The 16,508-nt window shown below is 38.5% G+C and overlaps 1 protein-coding gene across 1 annotated transcript in view; it reads right to left on the bottom strand.

Moving 5' to 3' along the window:
• The window catches only part of LOC128653486 (protein AATF), a 225,062-nt gene that overhangs the window by 128,258 nt on the left and 80,296 nt on the right, over nucleotides 1–16,508 (bottom strand). The window contains exon 3 of the mRNA XM_053706821.1: nucleotides 15,704–15,775. Coding sequence (XP_053562796.1) covers nucleotides 15,704–15,775 — 72 coding nt within the window. The remainder of the gene's footprint in view (nucleotides 1–15,703; nucleotides 15,776–16,508) is intronic.

A 16,508-nucleotide genomic window follows, 5' to 3' on the forward strand; every position in this document is an offset into this window, starting at 1 on the left:
AGGGTGTGTGTGTGTATGTATGTCTGTGTTTTCTGTGGATGTCTCTGTGAGGGTGTGTGTTTTCTGTGGGTGTCTCTGTGAGGGTGTGTGTATGTATTTGTGTGTTTTCTGTGGATGTCTCAGTGAGAGTGTGTGTATGTATGTCTTTCTGTGTTTTATGTGGTTGTCTCTCTGTGTGTGTATGTCTTTGTGTGTTTTCTGTGGGTATATCTGTGTGTGTGTGTATGTCTTTATGTGTTTTCTGAGGCTGTCTCTGTTGGTGTTTCCTTGGGTGTATGTGCAAGTTTGTGTGTGTGTGTGTGTGTGTCTATTGTCTGTTCCTTTTTAGGACATTTTGACCATACTACTGATTATTCACATCTTTCTACAGACTTTGAGACTAATGAGACCTTTACGGAAGTCACCAATCCACCATTTAACCTTTAAATAATTGTTTAGGCAGTTCAGGGCCCTTCCTTTCAGCCACTGCATGCTGTTGTCATCATTTAGTTGGCATCTTCCTTTAAAAAAAGATAATCAGAACTCCATATTTTGTTTTCTAAATCTCCTTTTTTTTACAAAACTGTAGTCTACCTCATTACTTGTCAGGTCAATGTAATCAAGTGCTGAGTGTCTGAGTCTGTTTGTGTGTTTCTTTGCGTGTCTGCTAGAGTGTCTATATGTGAATCCCTATGTGTGAGTGTGTGTGTGTATTTCAGTGTATGAGTGTGTCTGTGTGTTTGTATGTTACTACCTTTACAACATTTCCAAGTTTAAATAGACACTTAAGAATAAAGTGCATATACATTTTTGTCACCTGGTCAAAAATTGCACATGTCAAAGGGGGGGCAAAATTTCTAGTGGCGGCCCTGTGTGTATGTATATATATATATATATATATACACACACACACACACACATATATATATATATATATATACACACACACATATATACTATATATATATATATATATACACATACACACACACAATATCTATCTCTCTCTCCATCCAGCCAGCCATCCATATATCATAAAATGCAATACTCTACTTTTTTTCTAACCCTTTTAGACAATGAGACTGTCAAGTAATTTGTTTAAAAGACAAGTGTGCACACACACACACATAAAAAAAATATTTAGAAATTTAGAAATTTAAATTTATATAAAAACTAAAAGTTCTTTGCTTCATGATTGCAAGGTTTTCTTGATTAATTTTGTTCTGCTAACACTAACTTTACATTTTATTTTGAAGGCAAGGAATTAAAAAACTGGTGAGTATAATTTTTGACAAAATAGGAAGGAGAAAAAAACATTTTATACTTACCTGATAAATTAATTTGTTTTATGGCGGTGAGAGTCTACAATCCCTTGCGGAAATTACTCTTCCCTGCCACTAGGTGGAGGCAAAGATCCCCAAACCATAAGAGTTCCATAAAACCCCTCCCACCTCACGGGCACCTCAGTTTAACGTATAGCTAAGCAAAAGAGGTAGGAAAAGAAATAAGAGCAAAAAAATAGGAGCAGGGAAAAAAAGATGTGAACAAGAAAAAAGCAACACCAGAAAAATAAAGGGTGGGGTCTTGTGGACTCTCACCACATCAAAAGAAATGAATTTATCAGGTAAACATTAATTATGTTTTCTTTCATACAGGTGGTAAGAGTCCACGATCCATTACTCCTGGGAACTAATACCCAAGCTGTGGAGTCCATGAAAAAATGTGGGAATTAAAAAATAACTTTTCCTAACAAAAAAAAAATCAATCCACAACCCCCAAAAGAACTCAAAAATGGAAAAACAATGACATTAAAAAATAACCAACAGGCAAATTTTGTCAACTGAAGCATCATTCTTAAAAGGTCAAGAAATTTTAAATAATCTAGTAAAAATAACCTGTTAAGGTGGAGGCTGACCTGCCACTAAAAAAAGCCTTATTGATCAGAATTCTCAACCAAGAAGACAAGGAAATGGCAGAAGGTTTCTTCCCTTTGCTGGAACTAGGAAAGAGAAAAAACAAACTCGAAGTTTGTCTGTAAAATTATAACATAATACTTCAATGCTCTAACAACATCCAAAATATGGAAAAACAACTCTCTAAAGAATCGAAAAGATAGAAAACAAAGAAGGGACGACAACCCTAGGCAAGAAAGCAAATTTAGTCCTAGAAACTGCCTTATCCTTAAACAAAAAACAAGATAAGGGGGGTCAAATGAAAGGTCAGATAAACTCTTCTAGCAGAAGAAATAAGAAAAATAAACAAAACCTTATGCATAGGCTAAAAAGGAGGAACCTGCAAAACCTTCAACACCAAGATAAGATTCCAAAAAGGAGAAAATTGGTATAACAGGCCAAAAGGCGGAACAAAACTATAGATATCTGGAAGATTAGCAATTCTCTAGAAATAAAGAACTGAAAGAGCTGAAATCTGACACTTCAGAATAACTTCAAAATAACTGGCGGATAAACCCTTATCCAAACCATCTTTTAAAAACTGCAAAATCCTGGAAATTTGAAAAGAAAGCCAGGAAAAAACATGATGCTTACACCAAGAAAAGGTCCTTAAAACCTTATAATAAATCTTCCTGGACACAGGCTTACACGCCTGTATCAGAGTCTCAATAACAATCAGAGAATCCTCTCTGCTTAAGAACTATTCATTCAATCTCCATCCATCGATTTGAGACCTGGATGAAAAAAACAGACCTTGAGACAGAAGCTCTGCATGCAAAGGAATAAACGAAAGAGGACAAATGGACATCCGAACTAGATCTGCATACCAAACTCTGAGACGAAGCCCGGAGCAATTAGAATCACTGACACTCCCTCAAGTTAAATATTAGCAATCACCCTGGGAAGAAGAACCAGAGGTGGAAAAAACATAAGCTAGTCAAAATGACCATGGAACAATCAGAGCATCCATAAACACTGCTTGAGGATCCATGGACCTCGCACAGCACCTGTAAATTGAGAGACCATAAGATCTGACCCTGGGAGATCAGAAAGATCCACTATCTGATTGAAGAAATCCAAGTGAAGAAACCAATCTCCTGAATGCAGGGACTAACAACTGAAAAAATCTGTTTCCCAGTTGTCTACTCCAGGAATATGAAGAGCAGAAATTTGACAACAATTGACCTCTGCCCAGCAAATAATTCACAATACTTTCCTCATGGCTAGGGAATTGCAACTCCCTTTCCAACAGAGGCCAGGCCAACTCTGAAGGGCTCTGACAATTACTTGGCATTCAAAAAACATTAATAGGAAACCTCACCTCCGAGGAAACCAAAACCTTTTGCACTCTCTGAGACCCTCAGACAGCCCCCATCCCAAAACATTTGTATCTGTAGAGATTACAAATCAAGTAGGACCAACAAAAGAAATCCCCTGCATAAAAAGCTGATGATTCAGTCACCAAGACAGCGACAGGCTTGTTCTGAAATCTACATGATATTTTTGAAATATAGTATGCTTTCTGCACCACTGCCAAAGTATACAAAGCTGAAGAAGCCTCATGAGGAAGCAAACAAATGGAATAGCATCTGAAGCTGCAAGCATGGGACCTAACAACTCCAAGCAAAGAGCAACTAAGAGAAAAGAAAGCGACTGGAAGTTAAGACAGGTGTATACTAGCTTCTTCCTCCTTAGATCTGTCAAGGAAAGATTCATTGAAAATTAATCTATCTGAACCGCAAAAACAACAACCTTAGTCTGAGGAACCAGCAAACTCTTTGAAAAAAAATGATTTTCCAACCATGTTGCTGAAGACGCAACAACAGTCTGCTGGCGTGAGTATCTGCTAAATGAAAAGCTTGAACCAAAATATCATCCAGGTAAGGAAATATTGCAATACCTTGAGTTCTGATCACAGACAAAGAGTACCCAGAACCTTGGAAACTATTCTGGGAGTTGTACTCAGACCAACAGGTAGAGAAACAAACTCAAAATGCTAGTCCAGAAAGGCAAACCTAAGAAACATGATGTTCCTTGAGAAAAGGAACATGAAGGTAAGCATCCAATAAATCTATTGTGGACCTTGCAAAACAAGAAGTCAGAAAAGTCTGAATATTCTCCATTTAGAGTAGGAACTTTGAGATATTAGTTCAGAGCCTTTAAATCCAGAACTGGTCTGAAACTTCCCTCCTTAACAGGAATAAAGAAGTGGTTATAATAAAACAAATGAACAGGAAGAATCACTCTCATAGATTCTAGATCCAAAACAGACTAAAAAAGGCCTGAGCCTTCACAGGATTTCTCAGAACACTGGACAGAAAAAAACTTCCTGTGGGAGGCCTCATTCTAAAAACCTATTTGATTAAACCTGGGAGACTATATTCAGAACAGATTGAAATCAAGCTTCCTAAAAGAAGCTTAACCTGCCCCCTACCAGAGACTCTAGATCAGGAGCAGCACCTTCATGCAGACTGAGATATGGCTGTAGATTTCTTGGGCTGCTTAGACTTGTTCCAGATAGAACTTGGCTTCCAGATGTAACCTTGCTTCTGAGTGGAAGAATCTGATTTTCAGTGCCCTGCTCTGACGAAAAGGGACAAAAACAATTTAAAATTTACACTTTGACTTCTAGTCCTAAGCTACTTTACCTTCCATCACAGTAAAGATAATAGAATCCAAACCAGACACAAATAACATATTTCCCTGAAAAGAATGAGATAAAAGCCTGGATTTAGAAACCATATCAGCAGACCAAGACTTAACCATAAAGCCCTTTTAGAAAATACTGCCAAAGACATAATTTAGCACAAAACTTAATGATGACAAAAATAGCATCACATATAAAAGCATTAGCACATCTAAGCAATTACAAAAAGGTTTTAAAAAATCTTCACTAGCAAAATTGTCAGAAAACTGCCAAAAAATTATATAACCAGTAATAAAAGAAGTAGCCACATCAATAATAGAAACTGAAGATGATCTAAAAACATGATCTGCTTTCTTAAAAAACCTCCTATGGAATGATTCTAACTTCCTTTTAAAAGAAGAAATATCTTCCAAAGGAATAGTGGTATGTATATCCAGAGTAGGAGGATAGGGCACCTGTTATCCAAATAGGGTATATACGGAAGGAGGCATGCGTCAATCGGGCGTCATATAAAGAAAAAAACACTGAAAGTTAACAGCAGGGGATCTGGAATAGGAGAATATTGAACCAACAGGAGGAGGCAAAGGACAGGTCCCTGTGACATCTGTGGAAAGGCTTGTGACTAAATCCCAAAAGGAGAAAAATATGCCACTACCTATACTTCAAATACACCCCTCTAACCTCACTGAAGAATCAAATGCACATCTTCATTCTTCAACCTTCTCCAGTGGAGGCAAAGACAAGACTGAGGTGTCAGTGAGGTGGGATGGGTTTTATAGAGTTTTTGGGGTTTGGCAATCTTTGCCTCCTCCTAATGGCAGGGAATAGTAATTCCCAGGAGTAATAGGTTGCCAACTGTATGAAATTAATTGTTAAAAGACAAAAATCAATGTCTTAACATACCTCCCTACTGCCCTGGGTATTCTGGAATTGTTACAACAGCTTCCTCTGTCAGGGCAAAAATTCCAGCAAACTACATGCTAGGCAACACTGGTCTGGTCAAAAGTAGCTGACTTGCAAATTTGAACAGAAGACTCATTCTAAAAAGCCCAGGAAAAACAACTGACCTAATAGAATGGGCAGAAAGATGTTGAGGAGGCGGCTAACCCGCCTCGAAAAAAGTTTATGACGCAAAAACATCAATCAGGAAGCCACCAAAACTGCTGTTGTCATTTGACCCTTTCTAAAACCAGAAAAAAGGAACAACCTAGAGGATTGATTAAAATCCTTAGTAACCTGCAAAATAGAATTTCAAAGCCCTAAAAACATTAATATGAAGAAGCCTATCATTAGGATGTTTTGCATTCGGACAAAGAGAAAGAACAATAAATAATGAATTAAATAGTTTAAAGACACAACTTAAAGAGATAGTCTACTCCAGAATTGTTATTGTTTAAAAATATAGATAATTTCTTTATTACACATTCCCCAGTTTTGCATAATCAACACTGCAATGCTAATATACGTTTTGACTCTTTGATTACCTTGTATCTAAGCCTCTGCAAACTGCTCCCTTATTTCAGTTCTTTTGACAGGCTTGCATTTTAGCCAATCACAAGAGTGAGCACACTTTTATCTATATGGCACACATGAACTAGTACTTTCTAGCTGTGAAAAACTGTCAAAATGCACTGAGATAAGAGGAGGCCTTCAAGGGGTTAAAGATTAGCATATGAACATACCTAGGTTTTGCTTTCAACAAAGAATACCAAGAGAACTAAGTAAATTTAATGGCAAACCAGATAAGGAGGCCCACAGGATAAAGCAGACAACACAAAAACTCTTCTAAAAGCCGAAATTGCTAAAAGAAACAAAACCTTCCAAGACAAAGGTCTATTATCCAAATACAGCATAGGTTCACAAAAAGTAACTTGCAAAATTCTTAGAACCAAATTAAGGTTCCAAAGTGGATAAATTGGATTTACCACTGGCTAGATCCTGACTAAAGCTGGAAGAAAACTCGGAATATCGGGAAGGTTAAACCCTTATCCAAACCATCCTGGAAAAAAACCTCAAGAATTCAAGGAATTTTAAGAGTGCTAGCTAATGAGCATACTACACACACCAAGAAATAAAGGTCTTCCAAACCCTATGAAAAACCTTCCATGAAACAGGATCAAGCATCGGACGCTCGCTAACATTACGCGAAAAACGGTCAAAATAACTGACTCGCTCTAACCCCCCCCAAAACAAATATATGTATATAAAAAATGTTTAGGTTCCTGCAGTCCTAATTCCCATACTGAACATATAAGGAAAATACTTATTATAATAGTCCCCTGGCTATGATGTACAACACCTAGTGTACCTACTAATATAGTCTATATGCTATGTGAGTGCCCCCATAAATAATAAATAAACCACATACTTGGCTAATAAGCACCCACCCTACTGGACTTATCATCTGCAAGAAAAAACTGCTTCCAGTAGATAGATCCTCTGCTGTCACTCATGCAGCACTGTATTGGCACTGTATTGGCTAAGTATGTGGAGTATAATTACAATCCAATAGGAGGAGGCTAGGGACCGGCCCCTGTGACAGGTTTGTTACTAAGTCCCACAGAGTAATTGTGCCACTACTCAATACTCCATTACCTTTCTTCTGTCCAAACAGTAGCTCTCTAAGAAGGAAATAGGCCTTAAATTGGTCTGAGAACCCTTCTCACAGAAGAACACCTGGGACACCCTGATTCTTCACCTTCCTCCTGTGGAGGCAAAGATAATACTAGTTTACCAGTGAGGTGGGAGGGTTTTAAAGGGAATCAATGCCTTCTACTAGTGGCCAGGAGTAAAATTCACAGGAGTAATGGCTCGACTCTCAACACCTTTATGAAAGAAAGTTAAACTTTCATGTTTCAAAAACAATAACAAAAAAAAAAACTTACGTGCACACTTTCTGAGGCATCATCTCCTACTGAGCATGTGCAAGAGTTCTTAGTGTATACATATTCGCTGATGGTTGTAACATGATAAAGGGGGAAAGGAAATTGAAGGAAATTATTTGTTAGAAGAAAAATCTGCTACTAATGTGAAATTTATTTTAAATGCTATTGTGTTATCTTTTTTTATTATGCATTTGTTTATTGCACAATTCTGCTGCAGTTGCCAAGTACAAGGATGTCACTGCAACAAACATTAGCCTTTTTTTATTTGAACAATAGAAGGGCATGCTTTCAATACACTGACAATCACGCAAATAATATCAGATTTAATTCTACACAAAACCAGCAAAACTACAAATATAAAACGAATCTCCCATGTGAACCATACAGAATAATAAAAATCCAATTACAGCAATAAAAATTCGGCATATGCAACTGGTGTTCAAAAACTATGGAGATATAAATTACCGCCACACTGGATTAAAGTGCTGTATTTCATAAAAACTTCCTGCTCCCGCAGGTATTGATCTCGATCCAAATATAGAACTTGGGCGGCATCCAGATACATTACAACAATGAACGAACAGAGAGAGGGAGAGAGAGAAATTAACTTGGATAATGCTGACAGCTGCAATAAGCACTCTTACAAGACTGGGGAAATTGGAATCATTTAGGAATGTGGAGGGTTGATGGAGGGAGCTAAGGACATACTGCAGTATAATAGAGTTATGTCTTGACAGGGAAAGAGCACAATCACTTTGTTACCTCTAACCCAAATGTCCTGAATATGCCTACTATAGTATTCTGCGGTTATATAGCACCATAACGGAATGCAGCTATGATCGGCATTTTGAACATAAAAAGGAATACTTAGGAAAGAAGAAACAGTATTAAAAAAATGCATTTAGAGAGTAGAGTGTGTGTTTTTTTATATATAGGACATTTACGACAAGATTAAGTTATAGACACAGATATTATTAAACATAACTTTACGATGTTGCTAAATTAAATAAAGAGTTCTTAATGGACAATAAATACGGACATTAAAGATATTTGTATATATTCAAATACTATATATAGGTAGTTAAAGGGACGTTATACACTTTGAGATTGCAATATCAAATGTTAAATTATGCATAGTACAACTACTTTCATTTCACTATTAATCGGAATTAGTCATTAAAGGGACAGTCAAGTAAAAAAAGACCTTTCATGATTTAAATAGGGCATGTAATTTTAAACAACTTTCCAATTTACTTTTATTATCAATTTTGCTTTGTACTCTTGGTATTCTTAGTTGAAAGCTAAACATAGGAGAGGTTCATTTGCTAATTTCTTAGACCTTGAAGGCCGCCTTTATTCTGAAAGCATTTTGACAGTTTTTCACCACTAGAGGACCTTAGTTCATGTGTTTCACATAGATAACATTGAGCTCAGGTACGTGAAGCTCCTAGGAGTCAGCACTGATTGGCTAAAAATGCAAGTCTGTCAAAAGAACTGAAATAAGGGGGCAGTTTGCAGAGGCTTAGATACAAGGTGATAACAGAGGTAAAAAGTATATTATTATAACTGTGTTGGTTATGCAAAACTGGGGAATGGGTAATAAAGGGATTATCTACCTTTTTAAACAACAACAATTCTGGTGTTTACTGTCCCTTTAAGGGAAAACAAAATGTGTGCTTACCCAATACCCAAGCTAGAGGACACAGAATGAAAGGGAGGGAGAACAAGACAGGCAGACCTAAACAGAAGGCAGCACCACTTTAAGAACTTTTCTCCCAAAAGAAGCCTCAACCGAGGCAAAGGTATCAAATTTGTAGAATATGGGAGAAGTATGCAATGAGGACCAAGTGGCGGCCTTGCAGATTTTCTCCTCAGATGCTTCATTTTTGAAAGCCCAGGAAGAAGATACAGCCCTAGTGGAATGAGCCGTAATTCTCTCAGAAGGCTGTTGTCCAGCTGTCTCATATGCTAATCGGCTAACACTTCTCAACCAGAGAGAAAGGGCAGTAGAAGTGGCCTTCTGACCCTTACGCTTAGCAGCGAAAACAACGAACAGTGCAGTAGACTGCTGAAAATCTTTAGTTGCTTGTAGATAAAATTTTAGAGCACGCACAACATCCAGGTTGTGTAACAGACGTTCCTTCTGTGAAGAAGGATTCAGACAAAAAGAAGGAACAACAATTTCTTGATTGATGTTGCGATCCGATACGACTTTGGGAAGAAATAGCTGCAAAACTTTAAGAACAAGGTTAAGGCTCCAGAAAGGAGCAACAGGTTTAATCACAGGCCTGATTTTGACCAAGGCCTGAACAAAAGATTGAACTAATGGCAGATCTGCCAAACGTTTGTGCAAAAGGATAGACAGTGCAGAAATCTGACCCTTCAGAGTACTGACTGACAAACCCTTCTCCAGGCCCTTCTGAAGAAAGGACAAGATGCAAGGAACCCTCACCCGACTCCAAGAGAAGCCTTTCGATTTGCACCAATACAGTTATTTACGCCATACCTTATGGTAAATCTTATGAGTAACAGACTTACAAGCCTGAAGAATAGTACCAATGACTTTCTCAGAAAAACCATGCCTAGCCAAAACTATGCGTTCAATTTCCAAGCAGTCAGCTTCAGAAAATCTAGATATGGATGAAGGAAGGGACCCTGAAGTAGAAGGTCCTTCCTCAGAGGCAACCTCCAAGGGGGAAGAGATGACATCTTCACCAGATCCTGTAAGGCCAGGTAGGAGCTATTAGAATCACAGACGCCCTTGCTTGCTTGATACGAGCAATGACTCGAGGAATGAGAGCAAACGGGGGGGAACAGATAGGCCAGACTGAAGTTCCAAGACACCGCCAGAGCGTCTATCAGAGTGGCTTGTGGATCTCTCAATCTTGAACCGTACTTTGGAAGCTTGGCATTTAGACATGACCCCATCAGATCCAACTCTGGAACCCCCCACCTGCGGGTTATCTTTAAGAATACTTCCGGATGAAGAGCCCACTCCCCAAGATGAAAGGTCTGCCTGCTCAGAAAATCTGCCTTCCAGATGTCCACCCCTGGGATTTGGATGGCAGAGATGAGGCAATTGTGAGACTCCGCCCACTGGAGAATGCAAGTCACCTCCTTCATTGATAAGGCACTTAGAGTTCCTCCCTGGTAGTTGATGTATGCAATCTGATAATCCGGACTAAAGCTAGTTGAGGCCAGGCTTTTAAGGCATTGTAAATTGCTTTCAACTCTAGAATGTTTATGTGAAGAGAAGACTCCTCTCGAGTCTAAAGACCTATAAACTGCTCCCCAGCCTGACAGGCTGGCATCCGTGGTCACAGTCACCCAGGAAGGTCTCAGGAAGCATGTATCCTGAGACAGAAGGTCCTGCGAAATCCACCAGGAAAGAGAATCTCTTGTTAGAGGATCCAGAGCTATCTCTCTGCAAGAGATCCAAGTGGTCTCCGTACCACTGACTAAGCATGCATAGTTGAAAGGGTCTCAGATGGAACCGAGCAAAAAGAATGATGTCCATAGAAGCAACAATCAGACCACTTCCAAACACTGAGCCACTGATGGACGGAGAGAGGCCTGAAGTAAAAGGCAAGAAGCCAGAAGTTTGGATTTTCTGACATCAGAAAAATTTTCATAGACAGAGAATCTATAATTGTTCCTAAGAAACACACCCTGGTGTCTGGAACAAGGGAACTATATTTCAGATTCACTTTCCACCCGTGGGAACGTAGAATAGACAACATCTCGGTATGAGATCTTGCTAGCTGAAAATATGGCGCTTGAACCAAGATGTCGTCCAGGTATGGTGCCACTGCTATTCCCTAAGATCTGACCACCGCCAAAACGGAGCTGTAGCAAGGACAAGGGAAAAAGCAACAGATTGGAAATGTTTGCCCAGAAAGGCAAACTGCAGAAGTTGTTGATGTTCCCCGTTAATGGGAACATAAAGATACGCATCCTTCAGATCTATGGTAGTCATGAACTGACCCTCCTGAACCAAAGCAAGAATGGAACGAATAGTCTCCATATTGAAGGTTGGAACCTTGAAAAATTTGTTGAGACACTTGAAGTCCAATATGGGTAGAAATATTCCCTATTTTTTGGGAACCACAAAAAGGTTTGAGTAAAACCCTTGACTCTGTTCCACCTTGGGAACTGGAACAATCACTCCCAGAGAAGATAGGTCCTTTACGCAGTTTAAGAAGGCCTCTCTCTTCACCTAGTTTGCAGATAACCTAGACAGGATGAAGCTGCCCTTAGGGGGGCAAGACTTAAACCCTATCCTGTATCCCTGGCATACTACTTCCACAGCCCAAGTGTCTGAGACATCTCGGATCCAAGCTTGTTTAAAGAAGGAAAACCTGACCCCTATCTGATCCATTATTGGATTGGGGCAAACCCTTCATGTGGACTTAGTTTCAGAGGAAGGTTACTTAGATTGTTTCCCTTTATTCCAAGATTGACCGGATCTCCATGAAGTCCTGGATTGTTCTGGCTTGGAAAAGGAAGACTCTGTCCCTTGAAATTACAAACGGAACTAAAATTAGAATTCTTGCAACACTTAGGTCTACCCTTCTTGTCTTGAAGAAGGAAAGAGCCCTTTCCCCAAGTGATTTCTGAAATAATTTCAGCTAGACCAGGTCCCAAAAAAATCTTGCCCATAAATGGTGAAGACAAAAGTTTGGATTTGGATATGACATCTGCCAACCAGGATTTTAGCCACAGAGCTCTGTGAGCTAAAATCGCAAGACTAGAAATTTTGGCTCCCAGCCTAATCACTTGCATGCTAGCATCACAGATAAAAGAACTAGCCAGCTTTAGAGTCTTGATCCTATCCTGGACCTCCTCTATAGTAGTCTCCTCTGAATTAGATCAGACAAGGAGTTGCACCAATAAAACTTCGCACCTGCAACCTAAGCAATACTTGCCACTGGTTGCCATTGTAAACCCTGATAAATGAATATCTTTTTTAAAAAGGCTTCCATTTTTTATCCATAGGGTCCTTGAAAGAAGCACTATCCTTGAGAGGAATAGTAGTTATTTTAGCTAGAGTGGCTATAGCACCCTCAGGTACAGTGCCTACGATTTACAAACAGAATCAGCAACAGGAAACATTTTCTTGAAAACAGGGGATGGGGAAAAGGGAATCCCCGGCTTCTCCCATTCCTGAACCATAATGTCCGACAAAAAGATCTAGAACTTGAAAGACCTCTACTGATGAAGATTTGTCATCAAACATCCTGTTTGTATCCTGGATCTCCAATTACCTCCAAAATGTATTACAGATTCCATGTCTGAATATATATTCCCAATAGAAATAAAATTGAACAGATATCAAAGAAATATTTTAAGTCTCAGAGACAGAGTAGTACTTTAAAAAATATTGTTATTTCTAAATCTCAGCCCTAGCTGAGGACCTACTCTAGTGACAAGTTGTGATGTCCCACAAGCTGAAATGCAATATCGCAGACTGAGAAGGCAAAGAAATCCGTAGAAGCTTGTTAATCACCTAAACACTCCGCAATGCGCTCCGCTCTATACTGGAAGCACAAGTATGATCACATTACCGCAACGTAGAAAAATTAGGAATGGCGCCACAGTATTAGAAAAAAAACACAAGTATGCGGCATTGCGCCGTTAAAATTGAAAAGTGCAACTGATCGTCCTCACATGAATATAGGGGAAAGTAATAAAGCTGTTATCAGATTAACCCCTAATGTGCCCCATTGCTAAAACATACAAACTGTCTCATAGCCAGCCTTGTTACTAAAATGAATATGTCAAAGTAACCCTTTCCCTAGCAATGCAGTACCCTAGCAGAGTTGACCAAAATAATACTCCAGCCTAGGGAGATAGTCATGTCCCAATAATGGCTACAGAGGATTAACCCCCTAAGTGCTGACCCGCAATACCTAGAAGGCAAGAGCATTTACCTGTGGCTCCAGCTGCAGGGCAGACGCATCATCTTAGGTGTGACAGATTCACCAACTTCGGTCAGGGACCTGTAGAGAAAGAAACGACAGGATAACTAACCCTGGCTTTCTATAAAGGGGTAGCATAGATGTTAGAAATAAAGCAAGGACCACCTTGCTACCTTCTAACTGCTAAAAGCCACCATTACTCTTACTAAAGAGATTTACATGAAAACAGCATAGCCACAAATCCTTGCTTGCTGGGAAAAGTACACATTAAAGGATTAAATATCTTCAGGCACCATCTTCGCACATCCTCCAGATGATACAGACAAAAAGAATGACTGGGGATTATGGGTAAGGGAAGTGACACTTAACAGCTCTGCTGGGGTGCTCTTTGCCTCCTCCTACTGGCCAGGAGTTGAATTCCCACTAGTAATTGGAATGAAATCGTGGATTCTCCATGCAATAGGAAAGAAAACACAATTTTACAGTTCAGTTTCCCTTTCATTAAATCTTAAAATATTTAATTATGTGTAGTAAAAAAAAAAACTTTAGTTTTTTTTGCCCCCTCCTGTAATTTAACTCTGAAAATAGTTTTTCTCAATTCCACTGAGTTTCTATACAGTAATGGGCCCTTCCCCATGTTGGAACCTAGGTTTTCCCCCTATCTTATCTGCTGAAAACGATCATAAAACTGAGGCTGTAAGCATTTTTCACATAAAGAGCAACACCAGAAAAAAAGGGTCATGATCTCAGGTTGAAGGGTGGTAGGTTCAGGAGTCATTTGTAGAAACACCTCTTCATAGAAAGGGTAGTTAATCCATAGAATAAACCTCCCTTAGAGGTGGTAAAGACAAACACTGTAGAGTAGGGGTCAGCAACCTTGGGTCCCCAAATGTTTTGGAACTACTTTTCCCATAATGCTGAGACACTCTTTAGGCTGCCTGAGCATCATGGGAAATGTAGTTCCAAAACATCTGGGGGCCCAAGGATGCTGACCTCTGCTTGGGATATGCATAAAGCTATCTTAATGCACTTACACCTTATAGGAAATTTTGGGCAGACTTGTTGGGCCTATGGCTCTTATCTGCTGTCAAAATCTATGTTTCTGTTTTACTTATTTGTCCAAGAACCACAAAACATTACTCCTGCATTTTTGTCTTAGGTGTTTCTACAACCAAGTTTTTAACATTCATAATCTACTATTTCAAAATGAAGTGGTTTGAATTATAATTTTATCAGTAAGAAAAACAAGAAATCTCATATCCACTACCATACTGTAAAACATGTGGCTTCCTCGTACAAAAGCAATTTACCCTCCAGCTATTTTTTTTTTTACAGGAAACACTATTCAATAATGTCACAATTGTCAATTTCCACTCAACATTTCTTTCAATCCGCCTACTGAAAGAATCTTTACTGTGGATAACCATATCTGTGCTTAAATACAGTGTCGACTGATTGTTATTGTGTGTGTTTAAAAAAAATATATATAATTGTATCTATTCCTAATCTTTATTTCATATTTGTATGGTAGCTTTTCGTAATAGTTCTTGACAAATGGTTGCAAATATAATATATACACTTTCAGACAAATATAAAATAAAATATGTGGAACTTTATCTTTTTTTTCTATTTAATGGCACCACCTACAAATCCTTTGTCTATTTTAAGGTAAATAAATAAATGCTGCTATGTGTTAGAGCATTTTTTTGCATTATCGCTTGCCTATACCTATGTGTTTAAGCCTTGAAAAGGATCAAACACATAGTTAACTGCAGACTGGCAATGCACTACTGTATAGGCACTCAAAAATCCAATACGAAAATTATCAACATTTTTATAAAGCAGCTTTTTGCCCATTTAAAGATATTTTTTTTAAAGAGAACAGTAAAAATCTCACGTTTAAAATGAAATAAAAGTGGTTAAGAAATTTTTCGATCATAAAAGAACAAACATTCTAAATATATAATAATTATTTTATTCCATAAAGTAATTTTCTATGCAGTTCCCTTTAGCAGCTTTTAGCATAATGTTAAAATAGCTTTCAACTGTTAAAACCGGTTACAATCTATAAACGTGATAATTTCTGCACAACGTATAAGCTACTCCAGTATGTGGTTATTGGATTTATGGAAATATCTTGGAGGTAATTACCGAAATGTAAGCTCAGCTAGATTACCAGGGAAGATATGAACCTAAATGTTTGCTATGACACTAGTGACAAATAGTTAACTGATAAGAAAAAAGCAGAGTGGACGACAGTCTGAAGAACAAGTCAATATCCCGCTGCTAAAAGCTATTTGATAAACCTAGTCTATTACTCACCTGGCATCATCGGTCATCGTGCTGTGGTCAATAGGAGCCATGAAGCTTACCAGCTTGCTATGGGCATGATATCTGCAAGAATAACCATACGACAGATTTTAATATATACAACATAATCATCAGCAAAACAATAATGGTATTTCTTAGGCAATGTATACTGTGCCCCCACATGTTAGCTTAGTGTCTTCAAAGCCAGCACATGAGTTTGATAGTTTTGGTGTGCACATAAAAATAATCCCTTTATCCTAGAATTATGATTACCTGGGTAAAACGGACATTACCCAAGTGGCATTGGGTAAAGCCTGATGTAAGCTCAGAAGATCAGCGAGTCACTGCATCAAACATCTATACGATGCACTGTAATTCCCCATCTTCACTATCTTTTTTGCCTCCGTGAAGCCCCCCTTTTTAAATCTCATTCCCCAAGGTTCACTTGGGGTGGATGCCAGAGGATCACCGGGGCAACTTCCTTGAAAGTCCCAGGAAGAGGAAAAAATAAATAAATAGTGTAGATGGGGGAATTACAGTACATCAGGCTTTACCCACAGCCGCATGGGTAATGTCAGTTTTACCCGGGTAATCCTAGGATTACCAAGATATCGGACATTACCCGTAACATATATATCTATATATATATATATATATACATACACACACACACACACACACACACACATACATATACACAGACATACATACATATATATATATATACACACACACACACACACACACACATACATATACACACACATACAGTGTATATATAAAGATACAAGTATCTATATACACATATGCATGCACT

Source organism: Bombina bombina, chromosome 3, assembly GCF_027579735.1.
Source record: "Bombina bombina isolate aBomBom1 chromosome 3, aBomBom1.pri, whole genome shotgun sequence".
In the NCBI taxonomy this organism is placed as follows: domain Eukaryota; kingdom Metazoa; phylum Chordata; class Amphibia; order Anura; family Bombinatoridae; genus Bombina; species Bombina bombina.